This window comes from Salvelinus namaycush, chromosome 2 (genome assembly GCF_016432855.1).
Source record: "Salvelinus namaycush isolate Seneca chromosome 2, SaNama_1.0, whole genome shotgun sequence".
Taxonomy (NCBI): Eukaryota; Metazoa; Chordata; class Actinopteri; order Salmoniformes; family Salmonidae; genus Salvelinus; species Salvelinus namaycush.
The window spans coordinates 9306756-9323954 of NC_052308.1; the positions used below are offsets into that span (position 1 = coordinate 9306756).

General features: G+C 42.8%; 1 protein-coding gene across 1 annotated transcript; it reads left to right on the forward strand.

Moving 5' to 3' along the window:
* Positions 1-1324: 1324 nt before the first annotated feature.
* Positions 1325-17007, forward strand: LOC120024354 (PAK4-inhibitor INKA2-like). Its single transcript, XM_038968580.1, has 2 exons — positions 1325-1684; positions 13579-17007. Exons 1-2 carry the CDS (start codon positions 1649-1651, stop codon positions 14671-14673), a joined length of 1131 nt encoding a protein of 376 aa, XP_038824508.1. The 5' UTR covers positions 1325-1648; the 3' UTR covers positions 14674-17007.
* The last annotated feature ends 192 nt before the right edge of the window (positions 17008-17199 follow it).

The following is a 17199-nucleotide window of genomic DNA, read 5'->3' on the forward strand; positions in this document are numbered from 1 at the left end:
CGGGTTGAAGGCAGAAACCTCTCTCTCCCTAAAGTACACTGATGTTTTAGGAGACAGCGGGTTGAAGGCAGAAACCTCTCTCTCCCTAAAGTACACTGATGTTTTAGGAGACAGCGGGTTGAAGGCAGAAACCTCTCTCTCCCTAAAGTACACTGATGTTTTAGGAGACAGCGGGTTGAAGGCAGAAACCTCTCTCTCCCTAAAGTACACTGATGTTTTAGGAGACAGTGGGTTGAAGGCAGAAACCACTCTTTCCCTAAAGTACACTGATGTTTCAGATAATTAATTCATACATCCTGCCCATTTCCTTGCTTTTGGAGTTGGAGTCGGAGCTACTTCCTTCTCTCACATCCACCTGGGAAAGCCCAGCGAGGCAGATACAAAAACCAAGATGATAATAGTATTTAGATGGAATCAGGTCCTACAGCAGAAGCTCTGGAGCTCCCTCTCCCAGTTCCATTTCTGAATTCTGGTCCAAGTGTCTCTGTCTGCAATACAAGAGGCATGTCACTTGTGCACGAGCGGAAGACTTATGAATGGAGTGCAGATCAGGTTCAACCCCTTCCTTCCTCCACTGTTAGTATTGTATCCGGGTCAGGGATCACACAACAAAGGACTGTCACTCAGGTGCTTCCTTGCTGTGAGGGTGACAATGTTCTGCCCTCCTGAGATAACCTATGCACTGCTCCTATTAGCAGTCTGCTCCTCAACACTTCCTCTGAGTAAAACCTTTTTGCAGATGTTTATAGTCTATGTCAGGGATGGGCAACTTTGATGGGGGTGGCGGCCACAAAAAATGAGGGGCCGCAGTGTCTCATGGGTCTGCTTAGCCACATGTGGAACTGATCATGTGAATTATGCTTGTAGCACCAATGTCATGCATAACACAACTCACTTTCAACCAATTATCATCTGTGTGTCAAACACGGGGCCTTACATTCCATTTCAATTACATTTAAATCATTTCAAATGAACAGGTTGTCTTCACACCAGTGAAATTGCTACTGTAGTTCATTCAAATGTGTATTTTATCTAGTCTAAAACCCTGTCAACATATAGACCTACCATATTTTTTCAACTAAATGTAGATTGATTGATTTCAATACCACAAGGACATAACGCATAACCTGACCTCTATTGCAAATACTTGCCTTTTTAATTACGGCTCCAACAGCGTCAGCACTGTGCGATAGAAAAAATCCCGACCTCTTTTGATGATCAACCGAAGCGCTTCTCATGAATGAGAACAAATATAGGTTGCACACTGTAAGCAAGGCATGGGATGACACGTCAGAGATATCGACAGGCAGCTGTGCAAACCTAAACCATGCTTTGGATTTAACAATAATTTTTGGAGTAGGCTTAAATATACACAGAGTGACAGATTTTAGAGTTCATGCCTGTGGAAGCCACATGACAAGACGCGCGCATTCCAGAACAAGATCAGCGTCTTTGCAGCGTTCCATCGTCAGGACGATAGTCGTCTCTTTATCAAAGTTATTTTTTTTTCTGTGCACAATTTAATGGCCTATACTACGTGAGTGGCATTTGTTAGAGACATGCTTGAAAGAACGAGCAAGTATTTTAATTTAAAAAGCTTACATCTCCAAAAATAGAAGGACAGCTTCCCAAGTCAGAGCAAAAAAATATGGATACTTGCTTAAGACGTCTGAAGCAGGAGCTGGTATGTTGTCTTATTTGAGTTTTCTGCATGTTATATAGTATACAATGTACGTTTTTTTGTTTTTTACTGTAAATACGGTTCTGATATACAATTTAAGTATATACATTCAGATTTTGCATTCAGATTTTTGCAAGTTAAAATGCAACTGGGTCACAAAAGAGTAAACAGCAGCTAAGATATACATTATAATATTTCGTTATTGTTATACAGCTAACCCACTAGGCACAGACATTTCAACGTTTCGTTTTTTGGTTGAATTGTCAACTAACGTGAAATCAACAACAAATGTCACTATGTCATTGGATTTAGGTTAAAAGTTGTGTCAAAAAAAAATGACTGACGTTGATGACTTTTTGCAAATCCAATCACTTTTCCACGTTAATTCAACGTCATCACATTTAATTATTTTGTTGAAATGACGTGGAAATAACGTTGTTTCAACCAGATTTTGCACGGTGGGGAGATTGCATAATAAGGCACGGTGCAATTGACTCCGTTTATAAATGATTTAGTCAAGCAAATCAAAAAGCTCAGTGCGAACATCATATCATGTACTTTTTGCAGACCGTTGTGCATGCGTCTGGGCGCCATGAACGGGAAGAAATGGTACAGTATAATGAATGGTCAAGCTTCCTGCTGTCTTTTCTTTTCATATTCAACTGCTGCTTCTTTTCATATTCTTATATTCATATTCCTAACCACTGAGGCATGTATAGGCTATACACTCTCTTCAAACTCTTTTTAAACTGTGAAGGATGTTCATTTAAACTTAACCCACATGGCCAGGATAAGGCATGCAAGGTCTGCAACATTACTCTTCTGTGTCTTCTGGGTTGTCTGCACTGAATTCGCTTGTGTTGCCCATGCCAATGTTGACACATGTCTGTCTGTGTCTGCCCATTCCTGGTTCCCCTGAACACCCATGGCACAGAGTTACGCTCTACCATTATGCCAGTGAAGGGAAAAAGCAAGGGTGTGTATAAGGGCAACAAAATAGAGTGGAAGAGAATAGAATAAGGGCAGTAGATTAGCCTTATGATCCAAGTCTACAGTCATCTTATTGTACATGTGGATGTTATGTCTCATGTTATGGACTGTTTTATTATCTGGGGTCTCTGTAATGTCAAGAAAAAAAATGACCAACATCTGCAACAGACCTTGACTTGACCCTCTGATCCACCCGCCATAGCTGGTAGGTAGTGCAGCACTATGTGTGGGAAAGTGTGGTGTCAAGAGGTCAAGCTGAACAGTGGACTTTGAAAAGGGACAAGGATCTGCCACGCTGATCCTTAACACTGGGGCTCCTCAGGGGTGTGTACTTAGTCCCCTACTGTATTCCCTGTTCACCCATGACTGCGTGGCCAAACACGACTCCAACACCATCATTAAGTTTGCTGATGACACAACAGTAGTAGGCCTGATCACCGACAACGATGAGACGGCCTATAGGGAGGAGGTCAGAGAACTGTCAGTGTGGTGCCAGGACAACAACCTCTCCCTCAATGTGAGCAAGACAAAGGAGCTGATTGTGGACTACAGGAAAAGGCGGGCCGAACAGGCCCCCATTAACATCGACGGGGCTGTAGTGGAGCAGATCGAGAGTTTCAAGTTCCTTGGTGTCACCAACGGTGTCCTTGGTGTCACATCACCAACGAACTATCATGGTCCTAACATACCAAGACAGTCGTGGAGAGGGCACGACAAAACCTTTTCCCCCTTAGGAGACTGAAAAGATTTAGCATGGGTCCCCAAATCCTCAAAAGGTTCTACAGCTGCACCATCGAGAACATCCTGACTGGTTGCATCACCGCCTGGTATGGCAACTGCTCTGCATCTGACCGTGAGGTGCTACAGAGGGTAGTGCGTGTGGCCCAGTACATCCCTGGGACCAAGCTTCCTGCCATCCAGGACCTATATAATAGGCGGTGTCAGAGGAAAGCCCATAAAATTTTCAGAGACCCCAGTCACCCAAGTTATAGACTTTTTTCTCTGCTACCGCACAGCAAGCGGTACCAGAGCACCAAGTCTAGGACCAAAAGGCTCCTCAACAGCTTCTACCCCCAAGCCATTAGACTGCTGAACAATTCATAAAAATCACCACCGGACAATTTACATTGACCCTCCCCCCTCTTGTACACTGCTGCTACTCGCTGTTTGTTTGTTACTTATGCATAGTTACTTCGCCCCCACCTACATGTACAGAGTACCTCAACTAGCCTGTACCCCTGCACACTGACTCAGTACCGGTGCCCCCTGTATATAGCCTCCTTATTGTTATTCTTATTGTGTTACTTTTTATTATTACTTTTTATTTTAGTCTACTTGGTAAATATTTGATCTTCTTCTTGAGCTGCGCTGTTGGTTAAGGGCTTGTAAGTAAGAATTTCACGGTAAAGTCTACACTTGTTGTATTCGGCGCATGTGACAAACAAAGTTTGATTTAATTTGATACCTAGTCAATTGCACAACTGAATGCATTTAACCCAACCCCTCTGAATCAGAGAGGTGCAGGGGGATGCCTTCATCGACATCATTGGCGCAGTTGTTGAGAGGGTTAACTGCCTTGCTCAAGGGCAGAACAGCAGATTCTTCCAACCTGCCAGCTCAGGGTTGCTGTCCCAACGCTCTAACAGCCTAGCTTCCAGCCGCCCGTATATCTGGGACTATTTAAACCTGTGCTGACTACTGGAAACATACCAGAGCCCGATAGATATCCTAACCTTGACTCTTTACTTACATTTCCTTTCATATGGAAGTCCTACATGGCAAAACAAATTCTTCAGTTCATAACAATACAATGTTGCTAAGTGACGATGATTCATCAGGAGTCACACAAAGACTCAGTCCTTTTCCATGTTCCCCTGAGTATCTTCTAAATGGCAGTTGAACACTTGCATGGTGCTGTTATCGCTGAGACTAAAGGATATCAAAGCTTTTGATATCGATACTAACACACATTTTTTATTTCATGATTCTTCTATAGCTGTTATTCGCTTCACAACATTTAAACTAACTGGCTGTCATTTTGGAATTCTATTCAAAGGAGGGTGTGAGTGAGCCGTAAAGGTCATGGAACTTCTGAGAGAAAAACTCTGCCAATGTGGTTATGTCCTGAGGTGGTTAGCCAAGCTACTGTGCTCACGGAGTTTGTTTATTCTTTGTTACCTCGAGGGCGTTGGGCTGGTAGTGGTATGGCTCTGAGTCGGAGTAGTGGTCTCTTGTTCGTTTGTTTGGAGCCTCTCCTGTGGTTCCATTCTCCAGCCAGCCCTTCCTTCCCCTCTGCTAAAATTGGCCGAGGTCACATTGGCAGCTGCATGATGTGATCATTGTGTTTCAGAGATCGCTGATAACCTCCCACAAGGACTAATGTATTTATGCCACTCCAATCTGCACAGAGATCTGATGAACGTGATTCACAGTGAAAGTAAATTCTTCAACAGAAAACATAAGCAAGTTGCTCAAGACCTAATTAATTTCATGGTTATTGGGGCAGCAGGTAGCCTAGTGGTTAGAGCGTTGGGCCAGTACCCGAAAGGTTGCTAGATTGAATCCCCGAGCTGACAAGTTAAAAATGTGTCGTTCTGCCCCTGAATAAGGCAGTTAACCCACTGTTCCCGGTCGGCCGTCATTGGAAATAAAATAGAAATCTTAACTGACTTGCCTAGTTAAATAAAGGTTAAACAAAATAGATAAAGTAATTACAATTATCTCGAGCGTTTGCAGTACAATGATGCAGTAACATTTGATATTGTTATTGTTATGCATTTTGTTTGGATAGTAAACTAATGCTCACTTGAACAGCACACAGCATGTACAGACTTTCTGTTCTGCTGTTGGTCATTGTGAGCCAAGGCTCCAGATTGGATCACCAACCGTCTCCAAAACGGTTCTTCCAAAGAAGTAGCTTGGTAATCTCTGCAGCTTCACTCAGGCCAGGAAACTGCCCATTAGACCACCTCCCAGTGGTAGATGCCCCAGGAGGCCTGGTCTGGCTCACCCCACCTCTGGTCCCTGCTCTATGGTCAGCGCAGTGCAGCGGCTCACCCCACAACAGGGCTCTGCTCTATAACACGGCTACAACAATCAAACTAGTAGTAGTTTAAAGGGTAATAAAAAAAACTGTGATGCACGTTCATGTTATAAACTATTTATCGTTATTGCGTCAATTGTATTTTTGTCCATATTGACCATCTCTAGTACAGAGGCATGGCCTATATGCCCCCAACACAGATCCTATTACTGCTCCTGACCAACACAGCCTACCATTCATACTCAATGAGAGGTGTGTGGGGGGTTGTGGGGATGTTTGTGTGTGTGCATGTGCGTGTGCGTGTGTGTATGGGATAATGCCCTCTCAAATAGCCCAGGGTTTGATAAGCTGGCATTGGCCTCCCATTTCCCCTGCCTCTGGTCTCTCTTTACGTTCATGACATTAAATAAGGGTGTTTAGTTGACTGTCCCTTATTACAATGAACTGCCACTTAAAGACGTGTTTTTGTGTGTGGGTTTGTTTCACTGAATCCAGTTTAACCGTGTCAATGAGGGTTCTGCGAACAACCACACATACAGGGAGCCGGATTTAACCATTCCAAATGTGTCAGGTTTGCTCCCATTTATTTTCCCCTTAACTGAATGAGAAAACACATAAGAGCACAGACCCTAATCTCAACTGAGCGCAATATAGTGTTTGTTTATTTATGCTGGGTTGGATTTAATTCACATTCATGCATATTCAATGACTAGTGTGTCTTAACTGAACACTCCTTTCCTGCTTTTAGCGAACAGTTTATATGAATTTGAAGAAAGAAGCACTGACATCATCACCTTCTTAACTTTTAAAGGCCCAATGCAGCAGTTTTATATCAATATCAAATCATTTCTGGGTAACAATTAAGTACCTTACTGTAATCGATTTGGGCAAAATTGTCACACCCTAACCTTAGTTATCTATGTTTTTTTTATTATTTTGGTTAGGTCAGGGTGTGACGAGGGTGGGTATGCTTGTGTTGTATTGTCTAGGGGGTTTTGTATGTCTAGGGGTTTTGGTAAGTCTAGGTCTATGTTGGCCTGAATTGGTTCCCAATCAGAGGCAGCTGTTTATCGTTGTCTCTGATTGGGGATCATATTTAGGTTGCCATTTTCCCTTTTGGTTTTGTGGGTTCTTGATCTATGTTTAGTTGCCTGTCTGCACTATCCATATTAGCTTCACGGTTCGTTTTGTTATTTTGTTCGTTTCGTTCAGTGTTCGTTCTTTAAATAAAGAAGAATGTACGCTTACGACGCTGCGCCTTGGTCCCCTCCTTACGACGGCCGTGACAAAAATAGGTTTTTGGAAAAAAAACTATTTCTCAAGCAAAAATTTCGTTCGGACTGTCTGGGAGTGGTCTGAGTGGGATGGGAAAACTGAAAACCAGCTATTATTGGCAGAGAGGTTTGGAACTCTCTTTGTTATTGGTCTATTAACCAATTTACCGAAACTCCCACACATGCAAACCTGCTGAGTAGAAGGTCCTGTGTAGATTGTATTTTCAACCAGCCAGGCTGGTCTCACTAGACGTAACATAGTAAACAAAAATCCAGGACACTTAAATAAATATTATTATGTTACGTTTGGTTACATAAGACAGAAGGTTACTGAAGGCAAAAACGAAAGGAAAAAACACGAACGTATAGCAATCCAAAGTTTGCGTGTTTGAATCTCATCACTGACAAATGTAGCTAATTAGCAACTTTGCAACTACTTACTGCTTTTTAGCCACTTTGCAACTACTTAGCATGTTAGCTAGACCTAACACTAACCCTTAACCATTTAACCTAACTCCTAACCTTAACCCCTAGCTCACCTAGCTAACATTAGCCACAATAAATTGGAATTTGTAACATATCATCCGTATTTCAAATTCTTAACATATTGTATTATACGATTTGTAATTTGTAAAATATAATACGAATTGTAATTCGTAACATATCATACGAAGTGGATGATGGACATCCACAAATTGATACATACCATACCAAACCTAACATATCATACCCATTTGAGTGTTCATTATGTGACGTCTACCCCTGAGTCCAGGTTGAACCAGCAACTATCAGCAAATAACAGTGATAGAATTTTTTCACACATTTACAGTGTTAGTTTCATAAGCTGTTATATGATATAAAACACAGGAAAAACATAAATTGTACTGCACTGGGCCTTTAATGGCTAATCATCCAACATTAATTCAAGACCGGCAGCGATTACTCCCAGAGTTTGAGAGCATTGAGTTCTTCATTGACAATTAGCTTTAATTTGTGTGTGAGGATGGCTGGATTGCCTTTAACCTGCACTCTTACTTCTCAATACATTCTCAGTCATTCCCCAAACCCTTACAGCTGACAGTTACAGGTAGACAGTAACATATCACACTGCTGAAGTAATGCTAACACACTAACGTTACTGAAAGCTGCTGACTTAGCTTCAGTATTTGAGACATTGCTTAAGTTAATGGTACCACACAGTGTTCCATGCCCAGAAGCTCCTGATTCACAGTTTTCCTCCCCATTTGCTGAGATTTAGACCTGGAGGATGTGGAGCAGCGCCTGTCTGTTCCAGTTATTATGAGAGGGAGGCGAATAGCAGCAGTATTCTATGAGCCACTGACTCAAGCCATCTCCGCAACACATTACAGTAAACATCTGGGGTGGTACAGTACACTGCCCTGGGGGGCAGGGGGGGGTGAGCAGTCACTCAGTCAGTCTCATCCAGCAAAAATCTGATGCCAGCTATAGGATATGATTTGGGGTGGCAAGTAGCCTAGTGGTTAGAGTGTTGGACTAGTAACCGAAAGGTTGCAAGATCGAATCCCTGAGCTGACAAGGTAAAAATCTGTCATTCTGCCCCTGAACAAGGCAGTTAACCCACTGTTCCAAGGCCGTCATTGAAATTAAGAATTTGTTCTTAACTTCTTGAGCCTATGGGGGCGCCATTTCGACTTTGTAAAAATGAGTTCCCAAATTAAACTGCCTCGTACTCAATTCTTGCTCGTACAATATGCATATTATTATTACTATTGGATAGAAAACACTCTCTAGTTTCTAAAACCGTTTGAATTATTTCTCTGAGTGAAACAGAACTCATTCTGCAGCACATTTCCTGTCAGGGAGTGAGATTTCAGAAATCGAGGTCCCTGTTCTGAGGTCAGTTTATAAGTCCCCATGTAAGCTATCGGGCTACATGCACTGCATACGTCTTCCTCTAGATGTCAGTAAGCGGGGAGAATTTGAATGGAGTGGATTGCGCAATCTGGGACCCTATATAAGACCGTGGAACGGAAGTACCGTCCTTTTCAACGGTGCGCCTGGCGCAAGAAGACATCACAATGGCGTCCTGCAAACGCTTTCGTTTTAGTAGTTCTATATCTCCGGTCATGTTTTTATTCGTTATAGGTGTTAAAGACATCATAAGGTAGTTAATTTAAACCGACTTATAGCAGTTTATAGCAGTTTATTGCGATTTTCTGGGATTTCTTTGTCATGCGCTTTCACGAGGTGGACACCTCTCCAGTGGGTGGCTATCGTTAGCTGCTATTTCGACAAGAGAAGAGGACATCTTTCAACCCAAAGACGATTGTTCTGGAGAAAGGACACCTTGCCCAAGATTCTGATGGAAGCTCAGCTAATAGTAAGCAGTCTTTATGCTGTTAATTCGTACTTATGTTGACAAATGTCAAATAATAATTCCGCCATGAATTTCGGTGCGTCTCGCTTTAGCGCACGCTGTATGCTTGAAGTAACGTTAATTTTAAAAATGTAACCCAGCGATTGCATTAAGAACTAATTTGTCTTTCAATTGCTGTCCAACCTGTATTTTTTTAGTCAAGTTTATGAATAGTTTTCGATTAGAATAGGTGCCTCTCCAAGATGGCGCCGGACAGATTGCTTGACGTTTTGGCCACTATTCTCATTGTATAAGCACGATTTGTGCCGCTAAATATGCACATTTTCGAACAAACTCTATATGCATTGTGTAATATGATGTTATAGGACTGTCATCTGAAGAATTCTGAGAAGGTTAGTGAAGAAATTAATATATTTTGGTGGTTTATACGTTATCGCTATTTTTGCCTTGAATCAATGCTGTTGTGATGTTTGCTATTGTGGTAAGCTAATATAACGCTATATTGTGTTTTCGCTGTAAAACACTTAGAAAATCTGAAATATTGGCTGGATTCACAAGATCTGTGTCTTTCATCTGCTGTACGCTGTGTATTTTTAAGAAATGTTTTATGATGAGTAATTAGGTAATACACGATGGTCTCTGTAGTTATTCTAGTCGCTTTGGTGAGAGTTGTGATGGTGGCTGCAATGGTAAACTATGATTTATACCTGAAATATGCACATTTTTCTAACAAAACATATGCTATACAATAAATATGTTATCAGACTGTCATCTGATGAAGTTGTTTCTTGGTTAGTGGCTATTTATATCTTTATTTGGTCGAATTTGTGATAGCTACTGATGGAGTAAAAAAATGGTGGAGTAAAAAAGTGGTGTCTTTTGCTAACGTGGTTAGCTAATAGATTTACATATTGTGTCTTCCCTGTAAAACATTTTAAAAATCAGAAATGATGGCTGGATTCACAAGATGTGTATCTTTCATTTGGTGTCTTGGACTTGTGATTTCATGAACATTTTATTATATGATATCCCTGTGGCTTTAAGCTAGGCTATGCTAGTCAGCTTTTTTGATGGGGGGATCCTGGATCCGGGTTTGGGAGGTGTTAGAGGTTTTAACTGACTTGCCAAGTTAAAAATCTGGAAATGTTTGACATATTTGGGTTAAAAGTTTTGTGTTGGCAGAGCAAGTGCCTTAGATGGCACAGTGAGGCCAACAATAGGACTGCTCCACAGGGCACATTATGAATCATTTAACAGAGCCAGAGAGACAAGATGGAGTAAACCACGTGTGCTTTTTGAGAACTGGAGGGAATGCGTGTATTTGGGGACACGGAGAAGGGTTGCATGTGAGCAGCAAGCAAGGCATTAAAACATGGCATGCATGAACAAGTTAGCAGCTAGATTCCATGAGAACAGGATGAATAGTAGCATCTCCAAACAGGGGTTGTAGTGAAGCTGTAGAAGGCTAACTTCTATACCTTGTGACGTAGTCTTTTGAATCATTCTGGTGTAATGTTTTTGAAAAAGCCACGTTGTTTAATGGAGATGTCAGTAATTGGGAAAGTGTGCATCATGTGGTAATGCTGGTTGAACTTTGATGTGGTTTGAAGTAAACCGTAATTATATACAGTCTGTTCCCCAGCTTCTAAAGACTCCAGCTAATTATACCTAATGAAGTCAACCATAGGTGTTAGCGCCTAGAACCGCAGAGAACCGCAGGAGAACACAGAGATGACCTCATTGTTCCAATTACCTTCTCCTTCTATAATGGCTACTCAGGATCAAAGACTCCTTGGTCTCCAGCATATGCATAGATAGACATATTATATGACCTTTGCCAATGTTATACATACCCTAAATTATTCCACTATCTATCCATATGCTTCAGAGTAGGCCTACTGATGTTACTTTTCATTTTCGGTGGAAATGTCAGCTGAGCTGCGTATGGATTAAAATGACATCTTCTATGAGACCTTTTCAAGTGCTTCTTCATGCGTAATGATTTTTGTTTGAATATGCGGGACTGAAAGGCTAGTTTAGGGTTTGTCAGTGCAGTGGCTCTTGCCTCAGACAAATTACAAAATTCAACAGATTATTTTTCATGCAGATTATCTTGAGTTACTCTTTCAATATGAAAAAGTATTTTCAATATGATTCATGAGGGCTCTTTACATATGAAGCATTATAACATGTTATTAACATGTTGTTACATTTGACTCGCTGCTACATGTAACATGTGGTTACATAGTCGTTACATACAACAGTCATACATTCGGACAAACTTTCAGATGATTATATTCACCTCTCAATCACTGCTGGTGATACTCTCCTGTCTGTCATATGCTACTGTGTTAGTTACTGTTCCCACTAGGCACTAATGGTACCCAGATACAGTACCACTGACCTTGTGACTTATGACACCCACCCACGTCCCGTTCTTCAATCATTTAGACCGCTGCACCACGTCTAGATGGAATAAGGCACTGCATCTCAGTGCTAGAGGCATCAATACAGACCCTGGTTCGATCCCGGGCTGAATCACAACCGGCCGTGATCGGGAGTGCCATAGGGCGGCGCACAATTGGCCCAGCGTCGTCCGGGTTAGGGGAGGGTTTGGCCAAGGTAAATAAGAATTTGTTTTCAACTGACTTGCCTAGTTAAATAAAGGTAAAAAAAAAAAAAACATATGGCAAGGCCCCCATAACGACCCTCACACCCGAACTTACCCTGCTGTTACCCCAAAAACCACTTCCACTGCTGCTGACTCTCACCCGGTCTTTGTCAATCAATGTGTGCTTGAGTGAACCCACCCCCACAGTTAGGGATTAACGTCTAGACACACAGCTGATTGGCTACCAGGACAGGCACTGGCCCTGATTGGCAGGGGCTTCATATAGGGGCTGACAGGAAGGGCTGTTTGAAAGGTGAGAGAGAGGGGAGCAGAGACGGACTGACAGAGCAGCCAACAGAGAGGAGAAAAGAGAAAGGGAAAGACTTCTGGGAAAGTTATAACAAAGTAAGTTGATTTATTAGGATCTTAGACTCATGGATAGATTGATGATCTAGGACGTATGGAGGGAGATATGCTGGGCAATGTAAACATATGTTTTCCATGCCAGTAAAGCCCCTTAAATTGAAATATTTCATTGATATAAAGTTGAATGTTGATGTGTCTGCCCTGTAAAAGTTTCAAGAACATTGACAGACCAGAGGTTTTCTATATGTCATTGTATTGAACAGCACTTTATCTAGCTTGTTTCGATGTTTGCATTCTAATGTGAGTTGGAGCAATCTCGTAAGTGCACACATATAATGTTACATTGTTGGTATGGTGGACAAATTGTATTACCCAAATGGAGGAGTTGTAGGGTGAAAGCTGTCTATATTCAGAGAGATCTGTGTTCAGTGAAAACCCATAGTTGATTAGACTACTGAAATGTTATCCATTATTTTATCCATTATACCAATGCGTTATTCAAATGTTCGAATACAACATGGTATTCTCAAAAGGATATCCGCAAATCTTTTTATATTTCTGTAAAGCTACATTTGACAGCTTTGCTTTTAATAGGTTGCATTCGTCTCTGTGTATTCTTAATTCCAAAGACATAACAGTCATATCAAAGTGAGTCAGGGTGCATGGCTTCATTTTTAACAAGTCAAGACATGAGGTCAGGTTGTTGCCTCAGGGATTAGTTGGTTGCAGGGGAAACAGTTACAACATGGTCACATGACGTAAGCTCAGTCCCACAGGATGCTGGCACAGAGATAGAGAGAGAGAGAGAGAGAGAGAGAGAGAGAGAGAGAGAGAGAGCTGCAGCCAGTGCTACTCCTCCCTACAGCTGCCGGGCGACAGGGTCCTCTCACATATTCAGGGCAGATGGGGGCCCTATCATTCAAAACGGGTCACGTGACTGAACAAACCATGTGTGGCCTCAAAACACAAAAGGGCAACAGTGCAGAGAGCGATTAACTGTAGCAACACTAAAGGAAGAATTAATTCATATGTTAGTACCATGTGTACATTTTGGTTTGTCCTTGAGTGCATTTATTTGTCCTAAGAGGTGCTGTGATCTAACATAAATTCAACCGTACAAGGGCAATGAAAACAATGGTCGATGTTTGACAGAGGGTTATGGGTCAAGTGCTTGAATGGATGAGTTTTGCGGGTCCTTTTGTGAAGCTAACTAGCCATTTCCCTGTTGTGCTTTCTCCCTCTCCCTCCCTACAGGTGTCTATGAAGGAGGCAGGAGATGGCCTCCATGCTCAGATGAACTCCATGATGGGGGCTCTTCAGGAACTCAAGCTTCTACAGGTGCAGACAGCGCTAGAGCAGCTAGACATCTCAGGGAGGTCTGTCCAAAGGGCGGCCCCACCACCAGCAGAGGACACATGCCCTGGCCCTATCCCCAGCCCCAATGCTACCATTGGCTTTGGCCACAATGAGACCCTGAGGCCCCCCCTGGTCAGGACATCCAGCCAGGAGCAGCAGCAGAGCCGGGGGGGGCACCAGAGCAGCCTGGGCACCTCGCCCTCTTCCTCCAGCCTGGAGCCAGTAGAGACTGAGAGCCAGCCTCTCCCTCTCCCCCGCAGAGTGTCTGGATACACCGCCCCACAGGGGGAGTACTGCGGCCCACGTCTTAGCCAAGTGTTTCCAGAGCATCATAAGCCGGCTCACCCAGGCCAGGTAGTGGATCTCCCTGGCATTCTCTACAGCCTGTCCAGGGAAGGCCCCTCGCTGGACAGCGACTACTCCCAGGACAGCATGGACGACTCCAGAGACTGGACCTCCTCGCTCATGAGCCACAGCCGCAACCGGCAGCCGCTGGTGCTGGGGGACAACGTTTTCGCCGACCTGGTGGGCAACTGGCTGGACCTGCCTGAGCTGGAGAAGGAGGAGATGATTGGCTGGACCGACAGGCCCGACTCCCCGGCCCACCCTCTCCGTCTCAGCCGCTCCCAGGAGATCTGCAGGAAGGTCTCTCTGACCACCAATATCTTCAAGAAGTTCCTGCGCAGTGTGAGGCCCGACAGGGACAAGCTACTTAAGGAGAGGCCAGGCTGGATGGTCCCTGAGAACCAGAAGGCCGAGCTCTTTAAGAGGCCCAAGAAAGTGTCTAAGCAGCAGACCAAGGGGAGCTTGTACCTCCCATTCTGGGCAGGTGTAGGGCAGCAGGGTAAGGGACGGCAATGTCCCCAACTGGCTGAGGAGAGACATCCCACGAGCCAGGGCCAGTTCTCTGGGCTTTACATAAACAGGAGACAGGAGGCCAGAATGGAGAAAATGCTGCCCTTGTTTGACTACAACACGGCTGTGTGGGTCTAATGCTGACGCTGCTCTAGGATGCTGCGGTGGTGGCAGGTGTTGGGGATTTGGCTGGGAGCTCTTGGGTGGAAACAAGGAGGTTTGTGTGTCTGTCTGTCTCCTTCTCCCAGAGAACAGGCAGACTGAGGGATGAATATCCAGACTATTTCCCAATAGAGAGATTATCAGGGCAACTGTTTGTCTGACAATCCTAAGACCTTTTTGTCTGTGACTGTGAGAGCAAGCAGGACTTTCTCTCATAGATGGGTTCACCAAAGTAAATAAGATTCTAATGAGTGCATAAGTGCCCTGGACTATCCAATATACGGTACTTCAATATGGACATAATAATGCTCTGAATTTCTCTCCTTGTTACAGCGTCATCATGGTTTCAAACCTCAACCCTGTTTCATATGTTTGAATTTGACTGTATACCCAAGTGTATCCCCACCCTCATCTCGTACTTCTATCAGTTGTGACACATCCTGCATGGGCACTACTAAATGTTTCATCTATGACATTGTGAAACAGTCACTGAGCTGCCACTAAACACAACCACAGGTGCTTCTCTGCCTCGCTGCCCAGAGTCAGACGGCTGGATGAATACACACAGAGTGTAATATTGTTCCATTAGCCTCACTCAGGGATCGGGATGTGGACTGTGTGACCGACTGGGTTCAAACCTGGATCTCCTGTACACCACAAGACTGTTAGCCCGCTTAGGTAAAGCCTAGGTATTAGCTTGGGGAGCTAACACAGGTCTTCAGGTCTCAGGCAAGGTTACTCATCACATGGTTCCTTGGTTCCGAACCACCTCTGTTACATCTTCACCATCCACCTACACACACAGGATAGGGTTTAAGGCCCAGTGCAGTCAAAAACTAGATTTACCTGTGTTTTATATATATATCCACACTATGAGGTTGTGAAAATGATTATAATGCCCTTTTAGTGTAAGAGCTGTTTAAAAAGACATGCAGACATGATGGCACATCGTGACTCTTCAGCCAATCCTCCTGGATAGTGTATTATACATAGCAGAGAGAGGGAGAGAGAGAGAGAGAAAGAGCTGTGTACCATCTGGTTGCCTACAGTTACATAAGGACAAGCTAGCAGCACAGACAAGAGGTGCTGTCATTCAGCGTAGGCTGTCGAATGTTTTGAAACCAACCCTAAGCTGTGATGCTGAAGTTACATGTATATGTCCTATGTACGTCATGCCAGACAGGGCCTGGAGAGTTCATGTAGAAATCAGAGGACTGAGGAGGAGGAGAATGTTTACAGTGAATCATTCCATATGTACATGCAGTACTAAATGTCATGATGTCAACAAAGTCGATTAGCCGTTGTGTTCAGTTATTTTAAAAAGGGACTTAAAGAGATGGAGGTTGAACCCGGTAGATATGTGGTTAGACCAAGCACTCTTTATGAAACTGTATGAAGGAGGTGTTGTGAAGAGATTTGAGAGAGCAGCGTGAACATTAGAATGGATTAGCAACATTTGCCATAATTTCCCAGAGCTGAGCTCCACATATACAAAAAAGTACAAAAAAATGTATGTATGTACTTGTAAGTCGCTCTGGATAAGAGCGTCTGCTAAATGACTTAAAATGTAAATGTAAATATAATTTCCTCAGGGAAATCACTGTAATTACGAAAACTATTTATCTTCTTTAGAAAACACACGGTATGCAAGTACAATCCTCAGCCCTCACTAGTAATAAGAGTGGCCTGAGAAGTGAAACATCACCCCATCCATTAATTCAACAGACATGATTATGAATGTTCCAATGCAGCCATTTTTGTCTCAATATCAAATAATTTCTGGGAAATAATTAAGTAACTTACTGTAATTGTTTTCAATAAAATTGTCAAAAAGAAACAAAAATACCTTCTTAGCATGAGCAATTTCTCAAGCAAAAATGTTGCTAGGACTGAGTGTGTCCCACCAAAACAGGCTGACATCTCAGGCGGTCTATTCAAACAACTCTTACACTAAAAGGGCTTTATCATAATTTTCACAATTTCACAGCATTATTCCAACCTCATAGTGTGGAAATATATATAAAACACAGGCAAATCATGTTTTTGACTGTACTGGGCCTTTAAATATCTCTTCATATACTGAAAACACATGGTTTTTTTTCAATATTCAGGTCGAATTATATTCAGTAAATCACACTACAATCCCTCTACAAAAACTGTTATGCCATAAGAGCCTCTCTGAGCCTCTCTCTGCCTGTCGTCTTATTCATATTTACAGCTATAATTGTCATTTTAGCACTGTTGTTAAAACTGCGGTTCTGCGAACCTCAAAGTGTTACTGAGTGTAAATTTGCACTGTAAAACTTCCACTGGCTCTTTGTAAATTAAACTTTTTTCTGAAGAGACTGGTTTCTTGACTGAAAATTGAATTGATATATTCTGAACATAAATGTACTCTTTGACCGGTGACCAATTTTTATTGGGTGATTCTAATGTTGACCCAACATACTTCTAAACAATTAGTCTGTCTTGCTACGTTTAGATTTGAATTAGTTACTGTTT

Coding starts and splice junctions, on each gene's coding strand:
- LOC120024354 (XM_038968580.1), top strand. CDS start 1,649: ATGGATACTTGCTTAAGACGTCTGAAGCAGGAGCTG. Junction 1,685..13,578: donor GACGTCTGAAGCAGGAGCTG/GTATGTTGTCTT, acceptor CCCTCCCTACAG/GTGTCTATGAAGGAGGCAGG.